Raw genomic sequence first — 20370 nt, 5'->3', positions numbered from 1 at the left:
CAAGACAGATCAAGCCCCCAGAGAAAGATGTGGGTGAGTGTGTGGGACTGCTGCATCAGTCTCATCTTGCATGGCCTCGTTTCCACTCTGGAGCATCAGAGATTTACCATAAACCAGAGTAGAACCAGCAAAAGAGTCTAAAATCACTTTATGGTCCTGAGTGGCCCTAGCTCATGAGAGACCAAAGCCTGTGTATCCATGACAACGCTAAGATGGGATCCACTCTCAGCCATTGACTCCTCTCAGTCAGGGCTGAGTGCTGAGGGAGGAAATAGAGATAAGGAAAGATTCAATTCAATTTGCTCTGAACGGCTGCTTGCCCCTCATGTAAATAGAATGAGCAGGTTACACTCTGAACTACACAGGAGTAAAGCACTGAAAAGTAGAAATGAGGGCGAGAATTATGTTGTCACGGCTGAGTCGTCTTTGGTTCCCAGAGGTGTGGGAACACTTTTATTTTTTTCCATTTTTCATTTTAATTGTATTATTTCAACCACTTGAAGAATCTCCTGGAAGAAAGAAACAGCACATCCGTCCCATTGAAGTCTCATCTATTTGATAAAGGAAAATTGGTTCTCAAAAAAAGGCTTTTTGTCAGTCCCAGCTTTGTTTGAGTCCTTTATTTGAAATCTCTAGGACTGTAGTGTTTAATGCTACAGCCTACTGTAAATATGGATACTGCAAAAAGACCTAGAGAAGACCTGCATGGGCAGCAAGGCTTAATGGATCCCACACATGCCGTACAAGTCTCCCTGAACACCTGTGTAACTGCAGGCTCAGTTTATAGCAAGGAGGAGGAAGCGGGTTTGTTGTTAGGTTCCTATCCTAGTCATGATGACCCAACTCTTTTGAAATCAATAGCCATTTCCATCACTGTCTTGTTAGTCAGACAGAAAGAATCCCAGATGTATACTCCTCTTCTGCTGCTGTACACTTTCTAAATAAAGGTGGTGCACTTTCTGTCACAGTCAGCAATATACTGCCTGCTACATGTACACGATTTTTATATTGCTGTCATGTTAAGTACGACAATGATCGAGATGGTTTATTCCATATTATCAGAATAAACTGATCTGAAATTTAACCCTTGGAAAAAAGTTTTTGGAACTAACCATTGTTTTCCACGTAATGGTGAAAAGGTTCCTTTTGACCTCTATTTTTAGTTTGGCCAGCATACCCACAGCATGAATACAATCTCCTCCATACACCCCTACTCTCGCTGCTTTTGATCTTAGGATCAAGCTGCATCCCCTGGGCTTGGTGTGTCAGACGATTCCTATTTTCTGTTAGCCAAGCTGACTTTGGGTACACAGACAGCTTTCACTGGGCTCAGTGGAGTTGCTAGAAGAATAAATGCAACTTTTCCACAAATATTTACTGTCTCTTCCCTGTGAAAGACATGATAGTAGAATAATTTCAAAACCTCTGAGGCCATATTAGGACAAATGTTTTCTTCAGCATTAACGCCACTGATGTTTGAAGCTCAATTATGAATTATATTAGTAACAAACTTAAATTGTCTCATTTGTTTTTACATTTATTTACAGTACTTGCATTTTTAAAGCCTTAAGAAATTGTATAGTAACCCAAAAATCAAGAAGAAATCTTCAGATTTGCCTGCAGAGTGCGAAAATATCTACTGGATTTTTATCATTTCACCTTTTGAATTTCATAGCTTGGTAGGCAAAGGTTATTTTCTGGTGGTGTAATTCCATCTGTGCATGGTTTCTTTATCCGAACTTTAATCTCAAGGATCATGGGACACCTTGCAAGTGAAGTCAGAGCTCATCACTCTGTGTCTCTGTGTAGGTGGAAGAGGTGGTGGATGTCGGGGCTTTTGCTGCAGAGGATATCCACATACCCAGCATCTATGTCAACAGGGTTGTCCAGGGCGCCAGTTGTGAAAAAAGGATTGAGGTACAAAATGATACATTAAAGAGTTCAGAGAAGTAGACACATTACATTTGGAAGGCATGCAAAGCATTCTGGATTATGAAATTGTAATGGAAAAAGAAAAAAGATCAATCCTGCAGTGATAGAACTGTAGAGATGAACCTTTCCCAAGCCTTTTCGCATTTCTTTCACTGTTCAGAAATAGCCTTTGTTGTTTTATTCATGTGTCGTGTTACTCAACCAGAATGAACTTTTCAAGATTATATTATATTTCCATATGTTTCCAGAAACGCACAGTAAGGAAAAGCCAAGAAGAGAAGCCCAAGCCAAAGAAGGAATCTGACATTGTTCGAGAGAGGATCATTCGCAGGGCTGCTCTGGAATTTGAGGATGGCATGTATGGTATCCTTTGATGGAAATGCAAGCAGTGAGAGGATAAAAAAATCATATACATTTGTGAAGCAGTGGCCTACTTTTAACGCCCACCAGGAAAACCAAACCAAAAAGTATCCAGCTGCCACAGAAGAATGCTTTACCTTGGCTTCCTTTATCATCAAGTTGCATAATAAATGATGCACATAATGTGCTATGCTTTTTTTTTTTTTTTCTCCCTGTGGTCTTTAGTTACATTTTATCGTGACAGCTTCTGCCCTTCCTTGTGAAATCATCTTTAGTTTTTGATCGACTGATCTGTGATTAACCATTCAGTGTTTTTTGGACTTAACATGACTGTTTAGTGACTGTTTAAACAATGCATGCATTTGTTAATCTTAACACCTTTTTCCCCTGTCAGAAATACAAATATCGAAGCTACTGTCTTTAACAAAGAATAATACAAGCTAACCTTGGTATTGGTATCCCCATGCTGGCCAGCAACTTTATAAAACCAGACATCACTGTACACCTCCAGAGTGAAAATGGGATTCTGGGGCTGGTAAGACACCTACGTTTTAGTTTTTTTTGCCTTCCCTCAGGTTTCAGCGCTTTGAATCTTGACTAAACAAGCTAACGAGCTACATATTTCTTCATTCTTTGCAGAGACGTTTTTTTTGAAGTGGCAGTAAGCATGTTTCAAACTGAATAGCCATTTATTTAACCAGCATCATTCCTAGTTGGGGCCCTCATTTGAAATGTGTTTCGATTGTTACGTAAGAGATTGTAGCAATTTGACGCTTTTTTTCGTCCATTTTTCTTTCTCATTATTTGCCAGCTGAGCCTTTTAACAAAGGCTGCCGCTGCTATAGAGTGGCTCTCCAATCAGTTGTGTTGACAGAATGTAGGCGCCTATGGTAATTTCTTATTTGTCAATGTTATATTTATGACTGCCAGTTTCAAAAAGGTACCGATCTCTCCACCTCCTCAGTCTCAAAAGATTGCTCTCTTTGTTGAAAGCAGAGAAAATCGATGCCTCATCTAATCGGAGAAATGTGATTGTGCCTCTTTCTTCAAAGACCATGGCCAGTCAGGCTGAGTGACATGTGTCCTGCCTGCATGTGTGCATTTTTTTCTTTTTACCTTTTATTTCTTTTTTTATAGGGTCCCTACCCCACTGAGGATGCAGTAGACGCAGACCTGATTAATGCTGGTAAGGGTTATCCTAATGAACATCTAATTTCCCACGTCCTCTGACAAAATTAGGTAATTTATTTAAGAGAGTTAAGTATGAAAACTGGTCTGGTAAAATATTAGGGAAAATAAGCATTTTATTTTACCATTTTTTCCCTGCCTGCTTCATGCTTGGCACAAACTTACTCAGATAATACTTGTTTGTTGACATTTGACAAGTGTCCAGTTATCCAGCATCGTTTTTCCCTCTCGAATTCAGCCTTCCATTAATTTTTTTTAATGCCATTGTTGTATGTTTTTCTTTGTTATTTACTGTCTTCATGTTCATCTCTAAAGTGCGTTGCTTTTTGATGTGTTGAGTGTTAAATTCACTGCTATGATAAATGAATTGCAATGCTTTGTGTTGCTTTTCTGCAGGGAAGGAGACTGTCACTGTGCTCCCTGGGGCAGCGTATTTTTCCAGTGATGACTCATTTGCTATGATCCGAGGGTAAGTCCATCTATTATTTACTGAATTTTAGAGTCGTCATAATTTCATATTTGCTTATCACCTGCACCAAACACCTGTAACTAGAGGCCAAAACCATGACTCACAATGCTGGACAACACTGTCATCAGTACAACTACACAGCAGCCTTCCAAATATTCCCAAGGTCTTCGGTTCTTATTGATTTGCCAGCTCACTGTGATTGCCCACCCAGACTCCCTGCGGTATCAATTCTTTTTGTCCTCCCAGCAAGAATTCAATATTGCTCATAAATAATACTGTCCTGTCACACTGGCAGGTACCGAATGGAACAACGCTAAATTTGTCCATGTGTGAGTGTGTCTGCTATTGTGCAGATATGCTGGGAAAGAATTACTCAACATATGGTGTGCTGTGAGCCACATTACCTCAGACACCACACTTATTATGTTACACTTGGGCATTTAGACTTTATCACTTCTTAGTCTGTATGTGTTTGTGTGTGGCCAACACCCACCATGAGCTGCTACATTCTTTTGCAGAAACAAAAAGGATTAAAGTGCTTTATGATTATACAGTAGGCAGCAGCACTAATCCGTGCAGCTGTAGACATCCTAGTGATACCCCTAACTGCCTGTTGCAGGACTTTACTTTGGACTTTAAACTCCTTATTCTGAAGCAGAGATTGCTTCTAGTGAAGAAAGTATCACACATAAAGAGACAAGTAAAACTTAATTTGCTAATATAGTGGATTATAGTGGTACCTCTAGCACAGGGGTCGGCAACCTTTCTGATGATGAGTGCCATCTAAAATTTCCTCAGAAGTCAGTGTGCCATATAATTGCATTAGCAATAAATTTAATAACGCTCTATACTAACAGTTACACACTATATAGACCAACTTTATAGAATTATATTTGTTCGCAGATGTTGGCAGCTATCAGCAAATAGTTATCAGCTATTTTGAAACAAAAAAAAGACACTTTTTATCCATAACAAGAACTCCATAACAGCAAATGAACTGTACAACAGAAAATGCAAATGCTATTTATGGTCTCCTCACAACAATGATAAGAAAAATAAACTGGGCCAATATGGCATGTTTGTTAATACAGAGATACACATGTTAATGTGATCTCTGGTCTCCCACTCAGAGACACAGGTCTCCGAGTGTCCAGCGTTCAGACGGCTACCTGAGGACACTCTTCGTGTGAGAGAAAATCTGCTCACACAGACATGTAGAACCAAACACTGTCAATAAGGCCTCTGCAATATTCTGAAGAAAGTTAAACTTGTCAGGTAGTGATGTCCAGCAGGTGAAAATGCAAGCTCAGTGAACACGCACAGCTATGGATTCCAGCTGCATTCGTCGTTCTGCAAACTTTGATCCCCACAGAGTGTGAGTCTACGGATGTATCATTGTATTTCCGTGGTGCTGATGCTGCGCTGGGCAAACAGCTCCTGAAGAATTTAAAGTGTCGGAATGTAGAAATTTCAACGTTGCTTGAAAAAACTACCAGCTAGCAGTGTCCCTCTCACCGGTAAGCTAAGTTATTTTTAGCCAATTACAAGTTGAATCTGATAGTTGGGGTTGTTAGCTAAGATACCGTCATTAAGAAGCAGCACAACTAATGTGTGTATGAAAGTTAATTTGTGATGTGCACCGCTGGCCCAGCCATTTATTTTTTTAATGCACCTTCTCAGATTAATTCACTGCGTGTCGTGCCCAGGGCTGGACTGGGACAAAAAATCAGCCCGGGCATTTTGACTAGAGACCGGCCCACCAGGTATTAAAGCCATAAAGCCTTTGAATGAAACCAAACACTGTTGTGACAGTTATGTACACTGTCTTGTTGGTATATGTATGATTTCTATACATTTTACGTCAGATAAAAACTTTGGTTCTAAGATTCAGATAATAATTTTTTAAAAGCTAGACATTTTAAATGAGAATAAGAAAGTATTTCTTTGTGCCCCCCTTTCCTTGCTAATGCCCTACCTGGCCCCCTGGCAAAACTTTGCTAGATCCGCCCCTGCACAGTTACCAGCTGTCAGCTGCTTGGAAAAGGATCCTGGTGTTATTTGTCTCTCAGAAACAGTTCATAACTTCCCTTCAACTCATTCATGTCACCTAAAGGTAAACCTGTTTCTCCATCACCTGTTCAGCTCTGATGATTCAGTAAGGACATCTCCTGGTTTCATCTTCATGTTTCCCTCTCACCACATATCCAAGCCGATATCATGACCAGCAGCTTTTACAGCTGTGGCTCTAGCAAACATCAGCTGATACTAGAAATTAATATTAAATAAATTCTAACAACAGCTGATCAAGCTTAAACGTGCTGCTGTTGTTTAACACAAATAACTAAAGCTTTGTGTCTTTTTTTTCATTCTAGCTGAAGTACGGGACAAATGCGAAGTACGAAACCCGTAATATTTTCTCTGAATACGAGACGATTCCGCTTTTTACGGGACAGTTGGCAACTCTACTAACTAACCTTATGAATGAAATAAAGTTCACTATCAGTAACATCATAGCACCCACCCAGCCATTGGCTGTATAGAAACTCGGTCATGCTAGTTAGTACGAGTTATTGTAACTAACTGTAAAAAGTCAGTATAACGAAAATAAACTCCACCTAAACTTGGCTTATATCTGACTCAGATAGACTGCAGGTCATAACTTCTTACCTGAAGTTCAGTTCACCTGACACTCGGACCGGCAGCCGCCTCGGATCTCTCCTCCTCCTGTCTCCCCTTTCCCTCATCCACCTGCTGGCTTCTGTAAAAGCTCCGCCATAGTCACCACCAAACAACTGAGTTATTTCTACACATCAACCAGCATCCGGCCAGTCCACCACCTTTCATTGTTTATACCGTTACAAAAACAACAACAAAAACATCGGCCAATGAAAACAAAAAGTCACCATCACCGGTATGCCCGATGGCCAGTCCAGCTATGGTCGTGCCATCAGTTAACCCTTTGCGTGCCAGCTGTGGCACGCGTGTCCAGGTTTGCCGACCCCTGCTATAGCAGATAAGTGTTTGTTTAAAAAGATGTGAATAAAACATTGGAACAGACCTTTTATCTATGACAAGTACTGCTATCAAAAAAAGGCTGAGATGGGAAGATTATTATTGTGAAGGCATTTAATGTGAGAATCAGTCTGATACGCTTGTATGGTGTCTTGTCACAAAAATGGAGTCACTCTAGCAGTACTGTTGTGTTTTATTTTATATCTGATGGGCGGATTTGTGAGTTCATAAGTGGAAGTGATTCTGGAGTTGACAGCTGTCTTCTTCTGTTGTGTCATTCTCATCAGGGGTCACATCAACCTGACAATGCTGGGCGCCATGCAGGTGTCAAAACATGGAGATCTAGCCAACTGGATGATCCCAGTAAGTTTGCTTTTGATTGCCCACAGCTGTTAACTTTTTTCCACATTTGTTGTTTCTTCAGCACCTGCTGTGGTTCAGCACAGCAGTATAATGAGCGTGCTCCAAATGTTTAATTTGTTGAGGGTTTGCTGATAGGGTTTACTGATATTTTTGTAATTTTATTTAATTATTTTTATTTATTGAGTTTGTGTCAGGTGGGTGTTTGATAATGTAAAAGTTGTGGTACGGTTTTATTGTTACATTATTCTAACTGTATACATACATCCTTCTGTCAGTATAGTACATATTCATACTCATTCTTTGTCTTTATCTGGCTTTCAAGATCTAAAACACTGAATAATCCATCACTATATAAATAATTACTTGTTGTAATATTAGTTCAAACATGTAACTACTACGAATTCTCTTTCAGAATACTTGCAACGATACTTGTATCAATATTGAACCGTTCGATATAGTGGTTTCAGTTCGGTACGCATATGTATCGAACAATACAAAATTTTTAATTTACTTTATCAACTGTTCTTCTGACGATGCTGTCTGTGTTGAGAGCTCAGTGGATATGTGTTCGACTACTCCGCCTAGACTGCACTGTCGAGGAAATGCCTTTCACTCTCTTGTTTGTGAGTGCTGCAGCATAATGGGTGTACAACATTATTATTAGATATTACATCAGGTCAGTTGGTACTAAGACCACAGTGGCCTCAGACCTTGGGAATGATTACTAATGTCAAGAACCCATTAAAAGCCTCTTTGCCATGTGGGAGTCCTCAACCAGAATGCCCCCTGGCCACAGAGTTTTTTTTTGTTTTGTTTTGTCTTTTTGCACTGAAGTGCTGACGTGTACGTGCAGAGTTGTTTCAGCATGTACATCATTTTATAGACACATCTCCTCTAAGCGACAAACTAGAAACGGGCACAGTCTTGGAGACATGCAATTTTACCATGCAATTTCTTGTGTTATTTCCTTTTTTAGTTTTTCCTCTTTAGTCTAGCCCTCAAAGGGTTGATGGCTTTGGTTTCCACTAACCATTGTTACATCATTTCAAACTAAAACAACGTATATCAGTAAAGATTTTGAGTTTCAATATTTCATTCATCAACAGCCGATGTCCATTTGAGTATTCCTTTAATTGTTTTGAACAGTGTAAATGACTGCATAACAGCTTGGTGAATAGAATACTGTTGTTGATGGTGATTTGTAAATTTTGCAACTTAATTTAATTTTGACCACTTCACTCATACTTGTTTGTCCATGGTAATTGCTAATTAACCAGTGCTTGATTAAGTATGCTATGCAGATTTTGAAGCCCTGCAGTGGAGCTGCTCATAGACAAAGAATTTATTTATTTTGTTCTCTTGTGTAATTCTGGACATTTTGAAAAGCGAAACAATGCGGAACATTGGCACACATACTTCTGTCCTCACCTACGCTTCAATCTTCATTATCCCCTCTTTAGAAAGGATGGATGACGAGAATTACATTTGCAACCCTTTGTAATAATGAAAATTATTCACTATCTAAAGATGGGTGCATAGCGTGAAATTGGAAATGTTTTACGTAGGAGTTGGGGATGCAGTACTCTCAGTGAGATTATGTTGATTTCAAATGCTTTTAATATGCAAAATGCAGATGAACATTTTCCAGTTGAGGGCTTTGAAACGCTTTTACATCTCCACTCAGGCTGAAACATCTGGAAAAACAATAGATGAAGTGAAAAGGGGTAATAGAATACAGGATTCGGACTTGTTGTGCTATTTTATCTTTGGCTGCGAGAGCTTTATCAAGTTGTCCTACATGGAGAGGTCTTTCACAGGAGATACACAAAATACTTCTTGTTATATGCACATCCTTCCAGGTTTCAAAATGAGAATCAAGTTCAAGTTCAAATTTTATTCGCCACATGCAGTGGCAGGTTGCCCTGCAGTGGAATGAACCCGCCCCCCAACCTTACACACACGACACAGACATCACATGGGGTTACAAGTCAGAGAACGGTTGCATTACAGAAAAAACACTGAAATGTACACTACAATGGGAAAGTACAAGTGGAAAAAAAGAGACCTCTACTCATGCTGGGCTATAGGAGGACAGTATGAGAACAGGAAACAAAAAAACTCCTCTGCACAGAAAGCACATAAATGTCCACAGTACAACATTATAGAGCACGTGACCAGCAACAGGGTTGGGTAGGGGATAAGGAGTAATCCCAGGCAACACAGCAGCCATCCTGCCACTGCGCCGACTCTCCAGCGCGGGCCCAGACCCGCCTCGTGTTCCCAGGAGGCAACAAGCATCGAAGGCATTGGAAGGGGAGGGGGGATGAGTGAGTGCTTATCAGTGTAAGTGTATGTGTGTGCGTGTCCATAGTTCAGCTGAGACAGTGTCCTTCGCCCTATCAGGCTAAGTAAAGTCTACCAGCCAACCCAGGTGGCCTTGCATAGAGTGGGAAGAACAGTCAAACACAGTCGTTATCAGGGAGTTTTCGTTCGGCTCCAGCCTTGAGCCCATAGCTGGCGCCGAGGGGATATCAGCATTATGATGTTGATGTTGTTGATTTTTCTTTTATGCGAGCAGCTCATGAGAATTTCAAAGCTGTTCTTTAACACTCCGACACTGGTCTCGCAATCTCCTGTTGGAGAACCGCGAGCTTCTCCATGATGTTATCAAACTTGCGCTCCGTGGTCTTATCATTCTTGTGCTCAGAGAGCCGATTCTGAGAACTCACGACTGCAGTGAGCTGTTCCACGATGTAATCCAGCTTTCGCGCAGAGGTGTTGCTCTGAGCAGACCTCTCCTTGATGTAACCCAATATACGCTCAGAGGTGTTATTCTGAGTATTCACGGCAGCTGTAAGCTTCTCCAAGGTCTTAACCATGCTGCACTCAGTGAGCCCATTCTGAGAATCATGTCTCTCTTTTATTTACTTATTTTTTCCAATGTTATTTTGACCAAACTCTGTCGTTAGTTTTACTCGTTCCTTTAAAACTGAAATGAATAAACAAGCACTTCAAGGCAATCGTATAAAGGTTAACGAAAGCATAAACATTTATCTGGTCAACAAAAACATTTTAAAGTTAAATCACTCACAAAAAAGCTGTTAGTATTTGCAGAAAGTTTTTTTCTGGGTTTTACTGCAGTGTGAAGATTAATTGGATTTTTTAAATTAAATAGTTTAATTGATATAGCTTTTAATTGATAAGGCAAGAGAAACAATTTTTTTTATTAGATTTTTTTTTATTATGCACAACTTTGGCTGTTATTATTATTATTATAAGTATAGAGTTGAAGAAGAATTCTCACTCAAAGTGATAAATTGTATCTCTCTGAGTATGTGAATAAGTTCAAGAAAGAGTAATAAGGTTTAGAGTAAGTTACAGTTTCATGTTTATTGTGATGCTACATATGTTTATTTTACTAAAAACGTGCCCACTCAAGTGATGGTAGGTTATGTTGCGTCTTCATATTGAAAATAGGTGCTTTGGTAGAATGATAAATGTGTAATTTTGTTATTGTGATTTTGTCTGGAACACTACGATCTTGTTACAGTAACTAAGATGGTTGTTTGACAGAGATATTTTTAAACTCTTTTTTTAATTTAAGGAACCAATGGCAGCGTAGGAAAAGAACCTTGTGTCAGAAGTGAAGTTTTAATTGTATTTATCTATTTTTTTTTAAATATTCATTTTATTTGTTACTAACTATGAGTCTATTAAAAGCCTATGATTATGATTTATCCTTTCCTTTGTTTGTTCATTGAAGTTTGTATTTTACAGAACAGAATTAGAATTGATCATTGTTGAGCTTAAATGGAGAAAACAGCCGCTGCCTCAGACATATATTCCAAAACCCCAGAGGCTCAGTATAAGTGCAGCTAAGTGCAGCAATATTACAAACTACTTACTATTAAAATGCAGTTACTTTCCTAAGTGCTCATAAGATCTGGTGGCAGCTTTAATGAAGCTGCTTAAGAAGATTTTTCTTTTTTATATATTTATAACAACAATTTAACTTAGACATATAAATGGCCTGCATTTGTATAGCGCTTTTTAGACATGACTGAAGGCTTATAAGTTAAAAATGTCCTAATGGATATTTGTAATCTCTCTGTGTCTTCTTGTGTATATATTTTTTAAGTTTTACTTTACTTGGGCTTCTCTGCTTAAAATTTCAGCTTTACAGTGAAATAAATTGCATTACTTATAGTGGATTGGAGCATATTTACCAATTATACACTGTAAACAGTTGTGTTTTTCGGTTGCTTTGAACACGCTGTGCATTGTCTTGCTGTCAGTTCCATCTCTCTGATTCTTGTCATTAGTTGTCTGGGTAACGAAGGCTTGTGGCAGTCTGTTGCTATGTTATTAAATAGAGAGCCGTTTGTATCAGACAGTGGAGATTGTCAGAGAACTGGAAGGGAGAGAAAGGAAGCCAGTTGGTAAGTGGGAACTCTTGGATTGTGAAGGGGGTCATTTTCTGTGGTGTTTCTGCCACTGACTAGAAAGCGAACACTCGCACAACAAATGAGAAAATTGTATGCTGTAGCCATGGCAACACAAAAAAATGCAAGCGTGCCTTAACCCTTAGATGATCCTGGGGTTTTTGTGTCATTGCGTTTTTTATTTTCATGCTATTTTGGCTTTGCTGAATTAGTATGGCTCATATTTGCCAGAGGATATTCATTTAAAAAAAATGTTATTATAAAATTGTCATCCCAGTTCCTTAAATTAGCTGAAAAATCCTAAGCGATGCAAAAACCTCCACATTTTATCCTAAGGCCAAAAAATGCCCCATTGAAAATCTTTGAAAATGCATTTTTTTTATCACACATTTATCATGACATCAACTAATTCATTCTTTTAAGATAACCTAACCCTCAGTTTTTAGTTTTTATATTTGTCTCCCAGGTGGCGCTTCTTTTTGTTATCCAAGGCATGTACCAAAATTTTACATTTTTCTGTTTTCTGCTAAAATGATAAATGCGCGAAGCTATTGATGTTGGATAATTGTGTGAGTGTGTGTGTGCATGTGTGTGATGTTCACCTTCAAGTCTTTTCCCTTAGAAGGCCACACTCTGTGTTATAAAGTAATTCAGTAATAATAAATGATGAGTAACCTTTCAGATCTTCAAAGATATCTCAGCAGCAAATAAAATAAAACAATAATTGGAATTTAATGTGGTTCTTCCTCAGGTAGACTATGCAGTTGCACTGCATTGTTAGAAGTACAGGCGTTTTGGAGATGCAAGACTTTACAGCACACAGGAGGCGATTTATGAGTGTAAAGATGGCGCCTCATCCTCCTCTGGGGACTCACCTGAAAGTGAGAGAAGAGAGGAGATGGTTGAAGTCACAGGGTGAACTTCTCTATAGACTTGTAGTCAAGACCGCCTAATCCGAGACCAAGACGAGACCAAGACCGAGACAAAAAAGTCTTTAAACTGCAGCCAGATGCTGCTTCGTTTACGGGTGTCAGGTATATTTATGTGTCTTTGCTTTCGCACAGCCCTCCTCACTGCTGTCTACTGTCTCACTCACTTACTGAGAGGACAGACGCATGCTCCACTTGACTGTCGCGTTTCTCACCCTCTCGGTTTTTCACATAATGATATTATCCTATATCCTCGCATGTGATTGGCCACAATATGGAGGGATTGTAGCATAGCTGAGCCACTGTGTGACAGCTGAGCAGCGAAAGGAAATTAAGTGAGGGTAGAAATGACTGAAAGATTATTAGGCTCTGTTTTGAGTTTTGTTCAAAAAAGAATGACTTCATATAGAAAAAAATATATATATCACATATGCATGACACCTTAAACTATTTTTTTAATTAAGCAGCAAGGCAGAACAAAGTCAGGGCTGTATCAAGACACAGGGACTAAACCCCAATTCAACCAGACCAAGAACTGATCTGGAATTAAAACAGGACTACAACAGTTCAAAATCAGGAGTATTTGGGACTTAACCAAGACAGACTATAAAAACTAGATGATAGTAGCACTAAAAATCATCATAGACCTGCACTACGCTTATTTTTTAATTCTACCAAAGTCCACTATTTAGATTCAGAAAAGTTTATGTAATTATTTAGCCTTGTTGTGCAAACAAGCCTGCATAACTTAATAAATATAGAATTTGAAAAGTAACAAATGGTATCTAAAAAGTTACATTAGGCACTAGATACATGTTCTGATGAGTTTTGATCCTGGGACACACACACCCTGCCACTAGCTATGCACTGCTGCTGATGGATGAAATCTTGCAGCAAATTGTGGCCATCACAAACCTGCATGGGAAACACTTAGTGGCTTATGGACACAGAGGAACTGCAGGCTTATGTAGGGATGCTTGTCACAAACCGGATCACACAGCCATGGCAAAAACCCGGATTGTCCAAAATCTATTTATTTTAAATAAATAAAACCAAAAAAAGAAACCTTATACAAACCATGGCGTGTGTAGTCAGTACAATCAGTGGTGTAGATGAGTGCATGGTTGGAAGGATTGTGTATGCAAAGTTTGTTTGTTTGCAAAACCAAACCAAATGCAAGCAAAATCCAGAGGGATGTCTCAGGGGAAAACGCCACCCAGCAACTGAGCTCTGAAAGCTTTTATAGAGCACTGGCACACCGGGCCCAGGTGTTGCCAGTGTCATTAATTGGGAATGAACCACTCCATCCCTCCAATGCCTGCAAACGAGACATGCCACACAAAGAGGCCAAAAGGACGGCAGGGTGGAGTGGGTCATCACAGTGCTCATTTTGGACAGTTTTTGCAGGTCAAAAAATTAATTAATTAATTCAAATCTGTAGGGTGGTGCTATGATGAGCCCCTCTCATCAGCAAATGTAAGGGCAGTGATTTTTGCACGGACAAAAAAAGAAGAGCTGGCAGCACCATGTGGGAAGCTTAGATTCAAAGACCTCAGTCTGTACATTTGCAAACTGTGCTCTAGCTCAGCTGGAGTCCCTCTTCTTTATACAGCTATAATCCAAAGGCTATAATTAATATTTTATATTTATATTTCAAGCTGAAGCAGTTTTAGAAGACTATCATTTAAAGTATTACTATACAGTACTTTTACAGCCGTTGGTGTTGGGTTGAGTTTTTGTAAATATCGGACACTGTAGAAAAAAATAAGAATGCATTCAAATCAGTGTTGCTGCCAATCGTTGATGCCGGGCCTAATAAAAAGAATAAAATAATAGTCAAACACTCCTTGAAATAAAGTTTTTAGACATTATTTGTTGTTGTTTTTTTCTATAAAAAAACAGTGGAGATATCTAAACATAATGGCATTTAAAGAGTGAAAAAATAAGGAGTTAAAATAAAAAGAATTAAAATTAATTTTCAATTCATCATTCAAAGTTGAAAAATAATATTACTATGTAATATTTTTACACCTGTTTTGGGAAGAATCTAATGTCTTCACAGGACAGATGACATTAAGTACTAGGTTGTCCCATGCCCTGCTGTCCCATGTTCCTGGAGAGATGGACCAACAGTTTTGAATGTACAGCAAATCACAGTGTAAAAATGTTATAGAATACAATAGCCCTTTGTTGTCATTCTACATGTACAATTAAATTATATTTCGTTTTGTTTTTTATTTAGTTTTTTTTTAGAATAGAATATATAGCCATTTCAAACTGTTCCATACTTGGTCTAAACAGCAATAGTCTTAGTCCTCTGGCACCTGGGGCTCACTTTGAACGGTGGTTTAGTGAGATAGACTGTCATTGTCTATGCTTTTACATATTGTGATAGGTGTCATCTTAGCAAAGCTTCAACTTAAGAGGTCTTATCAGGTTTCTGCACCAGTTATACTGCTCCCGGCAGCCCCACACCCTCCACCCCACCATTAATCACTCATTGTTATAGTTGTGAGATGGTTTTCGTGAGTCTGTGTGCTATCTCGTGTTAGAATATTTTTACCAGGTCTTTTGTTAAGTAAATTATTAAATGAATGAATGAATTAGCCCACCTACTCCCGTAAAGCCTGTTCCCACTGCACTGGGAAGAACAAGATAAATAACCTGCCATCTGTTGTTGGATTGAAGTTCTCAAACTTTTCATGCTGAATGTAACTTGAGAAACGCACAACAAACCTTTTGAGGGATGAAACAAATCAATATGTCGGGTTCAGCTACACTATACAGTAAATACTGCATGTGTGCTTACTGGTAGATTTGTAACTTACTTGCAAGTGAGTTGTCAGTTTGTTCATATAGGGCAAACAGTATTATGCAGCAATGGAAATGAATGGCAGGTTTTCTCCATGTTTCCTGTCTATTTTATTTTCTTACACATTTAGATTCAAACCAGTCTCTGGTTATCACCCTACATGTGACATTAGTTGTCAGTTTTGATTGGCTGTTTAATTTTTTATCAACCTCAATGACTGTACACATCCAATCAGGAAGATTCATGTTATTTAACATTCTGATCTTGTGTGTTATTTGGAACCAGGCTGACTGGCTGCTGTAGCTTTTATTTTGCCTGGATTTTATATGATGAATAACATCTACAGTTGAACTAGGCCATTAATGTAGAACTACTAAAAATCTCAAACCTAACACAGTCTGTTCCTTATGTTCATTTATGTAGAATTTGTTGTTCTCTTCTATATACAGTTGTACAGCTGTAGGGTTTTTGGGAGCTGAACATTGTTTAGAAGAGAGATGTTTCGTGTTTTTGTGTGTTTCTGCTACTGAATTGTTTCCTGACATACTTTTAAGTGTCCTAGTGGCCCTGTGGTGCTACGATTATAGCAGACAAATGGACACAGTAAGAGTGGTGAGGAAATTTAAAAGGAACCAGCCTCAGTCAGACCAACAAGGTTAATATCATTAAAGCTTTGTTAATTAAATGACTAAATTACTCTGCTCTTGTTGGCTGCTTAAAAAGAGGATATTTCCATGGGTGTTGTTCTGAAAGTATGCTTTACAGCATCTGCTGGTCAGAGGCTCAATGCTGTGTGTAGCTTTGTCATCTTCATAGCGTTGATTTTGCAAAACACAAGTCTTTAAGACGTCTAACATTGAGAGGCAAGTTATTGTGAGAGTTCAACATTCGAGTGCCACTCAAAGGTTAGGCAGTTTACCGGAACATAAGTCAACCTAACGCATATATATTAATGTAATGTCGAACTTCAGAGGCAAGTTTTAACTGAATTCTAAGGAAAACCTGTTCCAGACAAGGTTGGGCTGACCCCTGTTAACATGGTGAATGTGCTAAGTAAGTAAAAGAGCCAGCCTCATGACACAAGGTTCAACATGCCTTGATAATACAGCCTTCTGGGTGGAATAGATTTGCTTTTCCCATCATAACTCTCCATTAATTTGATTTTTTTTTTTACACTCTTACAGATCATGTTAATTTTGAGTTTTGCTGCATGCAGCAGTTTAGATCAAAGTAGGCTCAGATAACCTCGTGCAAAGCTGTGAATGAGAGGGAAGTAAATGCCAATCCTCCTAGCAACATAGGTCACTGACAAACAGAGCATCAACCTTTCTTTAATTTTCCACATCAAATCTTATTTTCTTGCACAATTTATATACAACAAGGTCACATTTTGCTATTTATCGTACTGTTTATTTTAATCTTTGTGTACAACGCTTTGCGACTACCTGTCTATGAAAAGCGCTTAATAAATAAACTTTACTTACTTACAATCATTTGTGACACATTTGACTACTTCCACAGAAAGCTGTTGATCCTCTGCTACATTTTTGGTTACAAGAAAATACATCAAATCATTTTCGCAGTTAGGGATAAATGTACTGCCCCATAGCAAAATAAAAAATTGATTTTTCCATTTTATAATTTCCTCCGGAGTCATTGTCTTGATTTTTACTAATCAAAACCATACTAGAATGTTAATACTTGTGTGGTTATGATCTCAAAAGACACACCCTTTCGATTAACAGCCTATGTTGTTAAATGGAGTACATTAGCAGATGTCTAGTTCTGGATGGTAGCTGTAAATCACAACTTGCATTTAGCAGGTCAGACAGTCTTATCCCCTTAGGCCTGTGTACCCATCACCTAAGCCCACTGGCTGTCATAAAGTGCATTAACATTGATTATATGAAAAACAACACTGTTTAATCTCAAGTGTCTGTGTAATAAATAAAAACGCTGAAGGAAAAAAGCTGGTGAGACAGTTTGGAGATTAAAAGTCAAAATGGATACAGTTGTATTAAACCTGATATTGGTAGTTTATTTGGGGGTATTGATATGCTGTTACAGCAGGCACTTTCAATTGGACGACAAACAAGTAAATGAAATTAAATGCTGCCTCTTCAATATCCAATATTCTAACCCACCTCCTGTCTCCCAAACCTCCTTTCTGTTCTCAGTTAATATCTTCTCTCCCCAGCTGGCCTTTCCCACAGGCAAACAGTATCCTTACAATGTGTCACCCTTGGCATACATACCCTCCGGTTATTGAGCAAAAAGCAAACCACGCTCTACACATGATTGATGAGGAAATGGGATTCTAATTCAGTTATTGAGCCGTCACCCTGCGGCCATATGTGCACATCAACCTTCCTTATTCGGAAACCTTCCTTATTGTGGCCAATGTTTAACTTGAAGACAGTTTTTTTTTCCCCGGCTGGCGGATCTCAGATTCCTTTTTTTAGCATTTTTCTTTCCCACCTTTTAAAAAAAAAGAAAGAAAGAAAAGAAAACGGTTTTGGTTTTATTTGTTATTGAAGAAAATATCCATTGTGACATGACAAAGCTTCAGTACACTGGATTCCTGCACAGAATCATTCAGTTATGTTTAGTGCAGTTCTAATGCAGAATGCTTTTTCTTCCTGCTCTCTGCATTGCTTACATTCCTTGCAGTTGTCATTGTGTTTTTCTGTTGAAAATAACAGACCGGTCATGAGTCGTTATGGCTGAATTATTTTAACAGCACAAGTCTTTACCTGTACTACTAATGAGACATTCTGTCTTGAGAGAATCCTCCATTCACTGCACCAGAATAATTCTTATGCTGGTTCTGACTTCAGAACATTGTAATCCTGTTGTTGCTCTGTCTTTCAGTACATTACTACAGCACAACTAGCCCCTATATATCTTCAAAGGGTCACACTGGAATCCTTTATCTTGTGCAAAATCCTAAAATACTTAATCCCTTCTCTGCCCCTTAGTTCTCTGCACGTGTCAGACCTCCAACTCTAAACCCAGGTATGGAATTTGCAGTCCTCAGGCAGAGGTTTGTTAGGTAACCTGCACACCAGCCTGTGACTAGAGGTTTCAGACCTTAGATTTTGGCGTGGTTCCCCAGCAGAGATCTGCACTGCATTATACCAAGAACTCATTGCGTCAGTAAATGGCAATGTGTGAATGAAACTGTTAGAAACATTAACATAAATGTGACCCGTGTCTGAATTTTAAAATGCTGTCACTTCAACAGATTGATACTGCTTTCAACGTTACTTATGCCGTGACTGAAAAGGCTTAAGAAATGGTCAATGTTTTCTTGTGGCACTTGTTTGGGTTTTCTCAATAAATGTGAAGCATCATTATTAAAGGTAGAATTATTTTTACTTTGTGATTCAGTCTATACAAAATGGAGTTCTGGGGACACACATGCCGTAGGTGGGACTATCAGAAAAGGTGGCTTGGAGTACTCTGCTGGTGTTTCTTTTTCTTTTGTTTCTTTTTCTCTAATGCTGCATTACTTTTACGTTGGAAGTCAGGTATGCGTTCCAATAGTAGTAGTCAAGAACGCAAGAAAAGACAGGCTTTGTTTTGCGCCCTTGGAAGGTAGAGCCATTTATCCATCACTAGCAATATACTATAATGTTAGGGTTTTCGCACTTACAAACACCAATGCAGCACATTTATAGATGGAGCGTGTTAGTACTTTGTTTATGACTTATTTACAGAGTCACAAATACACAACAGTAGTAGTACAGATTGCAGGTTTTACTTCTCAGTTTCTGCCATCTTGAATTGCAAAGTCAGGGTTTGCGGGGCTTTTTTGAATTTGAAACTTCAAACTCAGAATCAAGGGTTTCTGGCTTCCCACTTCAAATGGAATGCAGCATAAAACACATTGGTGCCACTAACTGGTGTGATCCTATAGATAAATGTAGCTAAATGGTCTTTCTCTCTCTCCCTTTTTTTCTTTTTTTTTCAACGTATGTGTAGCTGTTTTATGGTCTATTGTCAATTAAGCTTAAATGTAAAATGTTTTGGTAATCCTAACTAGGGATTAGACCGACTATAATTTTGTACTATACTCTCTAGCTAATGTTGTGAAAAATCAGTCAAGTGAAAATATCATTCTGTCCAAGATTAGATGGAATAACTAAAGTCTGTTTGTTTCTCTTCTATTCTCAGGGTAAGATGGTGAAAGGAATGGGAGGAGCCATGGATTTGGTGGCAAGCGCTGGAACTAAGGTGGTGGTCACCATGGAGCATTCAGCTAAGGTGTGTAAACATGTAGTTGGGCCAATATGCTCGCTGTGTCACGCAGTGATTTTTAAGTCAAATCGCGTGTCGTGTGACACAATCTTTGTGGTTTGTCAGCCGCCTGTGCACCTCTAGATTTGTGTAACTTGGCGTGTTGCGTTTTGGCAGTAGGAGCTGGATTGAAGACACGAGTGTATGATCGTGACACTTTTTACCGCCAATTTAAGCTCAGCGATATACAGATATACAGAGGGAGAACAGTTTAACAGTTTAAAAACTTGCAACCCCCCCCCCCCTTGACTTCTGGTTTTGACTTATTTTCCTCCTATATCAGCGCTTATGTATTGTCCGAGTGGCGACACCTATCATTCAGGAGAATACTGCAGTGGCTTAAAGTGACTGTGAGACGAGGTTGCGGAGGTGATAGAAGCGACCATTGAGGCCTTAAGGGTGTGTTAGCATGAACTCTTATTGTGGTTTTTCTAGCTAACATTGCCTTTACGAGTCACTCAAGAGACTTGTTTCCTTTCTGTGAGTGAAATTAAATTAACAGCGTCCTTTTCCCGTGTTTATATCTTCACCAGCGTTACTTGTATCTGCTTCCTACAGTAATGA

The 20370-nt window shown here is 38.9% G+C and overlaps 1 protein-coding gene across 1 annotated transcript in view; it reads left to right on the top strand.

Moving 5' to 3' along the window:
- Positions 1 to 20370, top strand: part of oxct1a (3-oxoacid CoA transferase 1a) — a 54850-nt gene that overhangs the window by 17908 nt on the left and 16572 nt on the right. Inside the window, exons 8-14 of the mRNA XM_085294758.1 lie at positions 1810 to 1917; positions 2181 to 2295; positions 2733 to 2827; positions 3430 to 3478; positions 3877 to 3949; positions 7249 to 7324; positions 19684 to 19773. Of these exons, the coding sequence (XP_085150884.1) occupies positions 1810 to 1917; positions 2181 to 2295; positions 2733 to 2827; positions 3430 to 3478; positions 3877 to 3949; positions 7249 to 7324; positions 19684 to 19773 (606 nt within the window). The remainder of the gene's footprint in view (positions 1 to 1809; positions 1918 to 2180; positions 2296 to 2732; positions 2828 to 3429; positions 3479 to 3876; positions 3950 to 7248; positions 7325 to 19683; positions 19774 to 20370) is intronic.

This window comes from Mchenga conophoros, linkage group LG12, assembly GCF_057382185.1.
Source record: "Mchenga conophoros isolate Kocher_MC1m ecotype Shallow Benthic linkage group LG12, M_conophoros_male_GT1.1, whole genome shotgun sequence".
NCBI classification, from domain to species: domain Eukaryota; kingdom Metazoa; phylum Chordata; class Actinopteri; order Cichliformes; family Cichlidae; genus Mchenga; species Mchenga conophoros.
The sequence above is the reverse complement of the archived record's forward strand: the minus strand, read 5'-3'. Positions and strand labels throughout refer to the sequence as shown.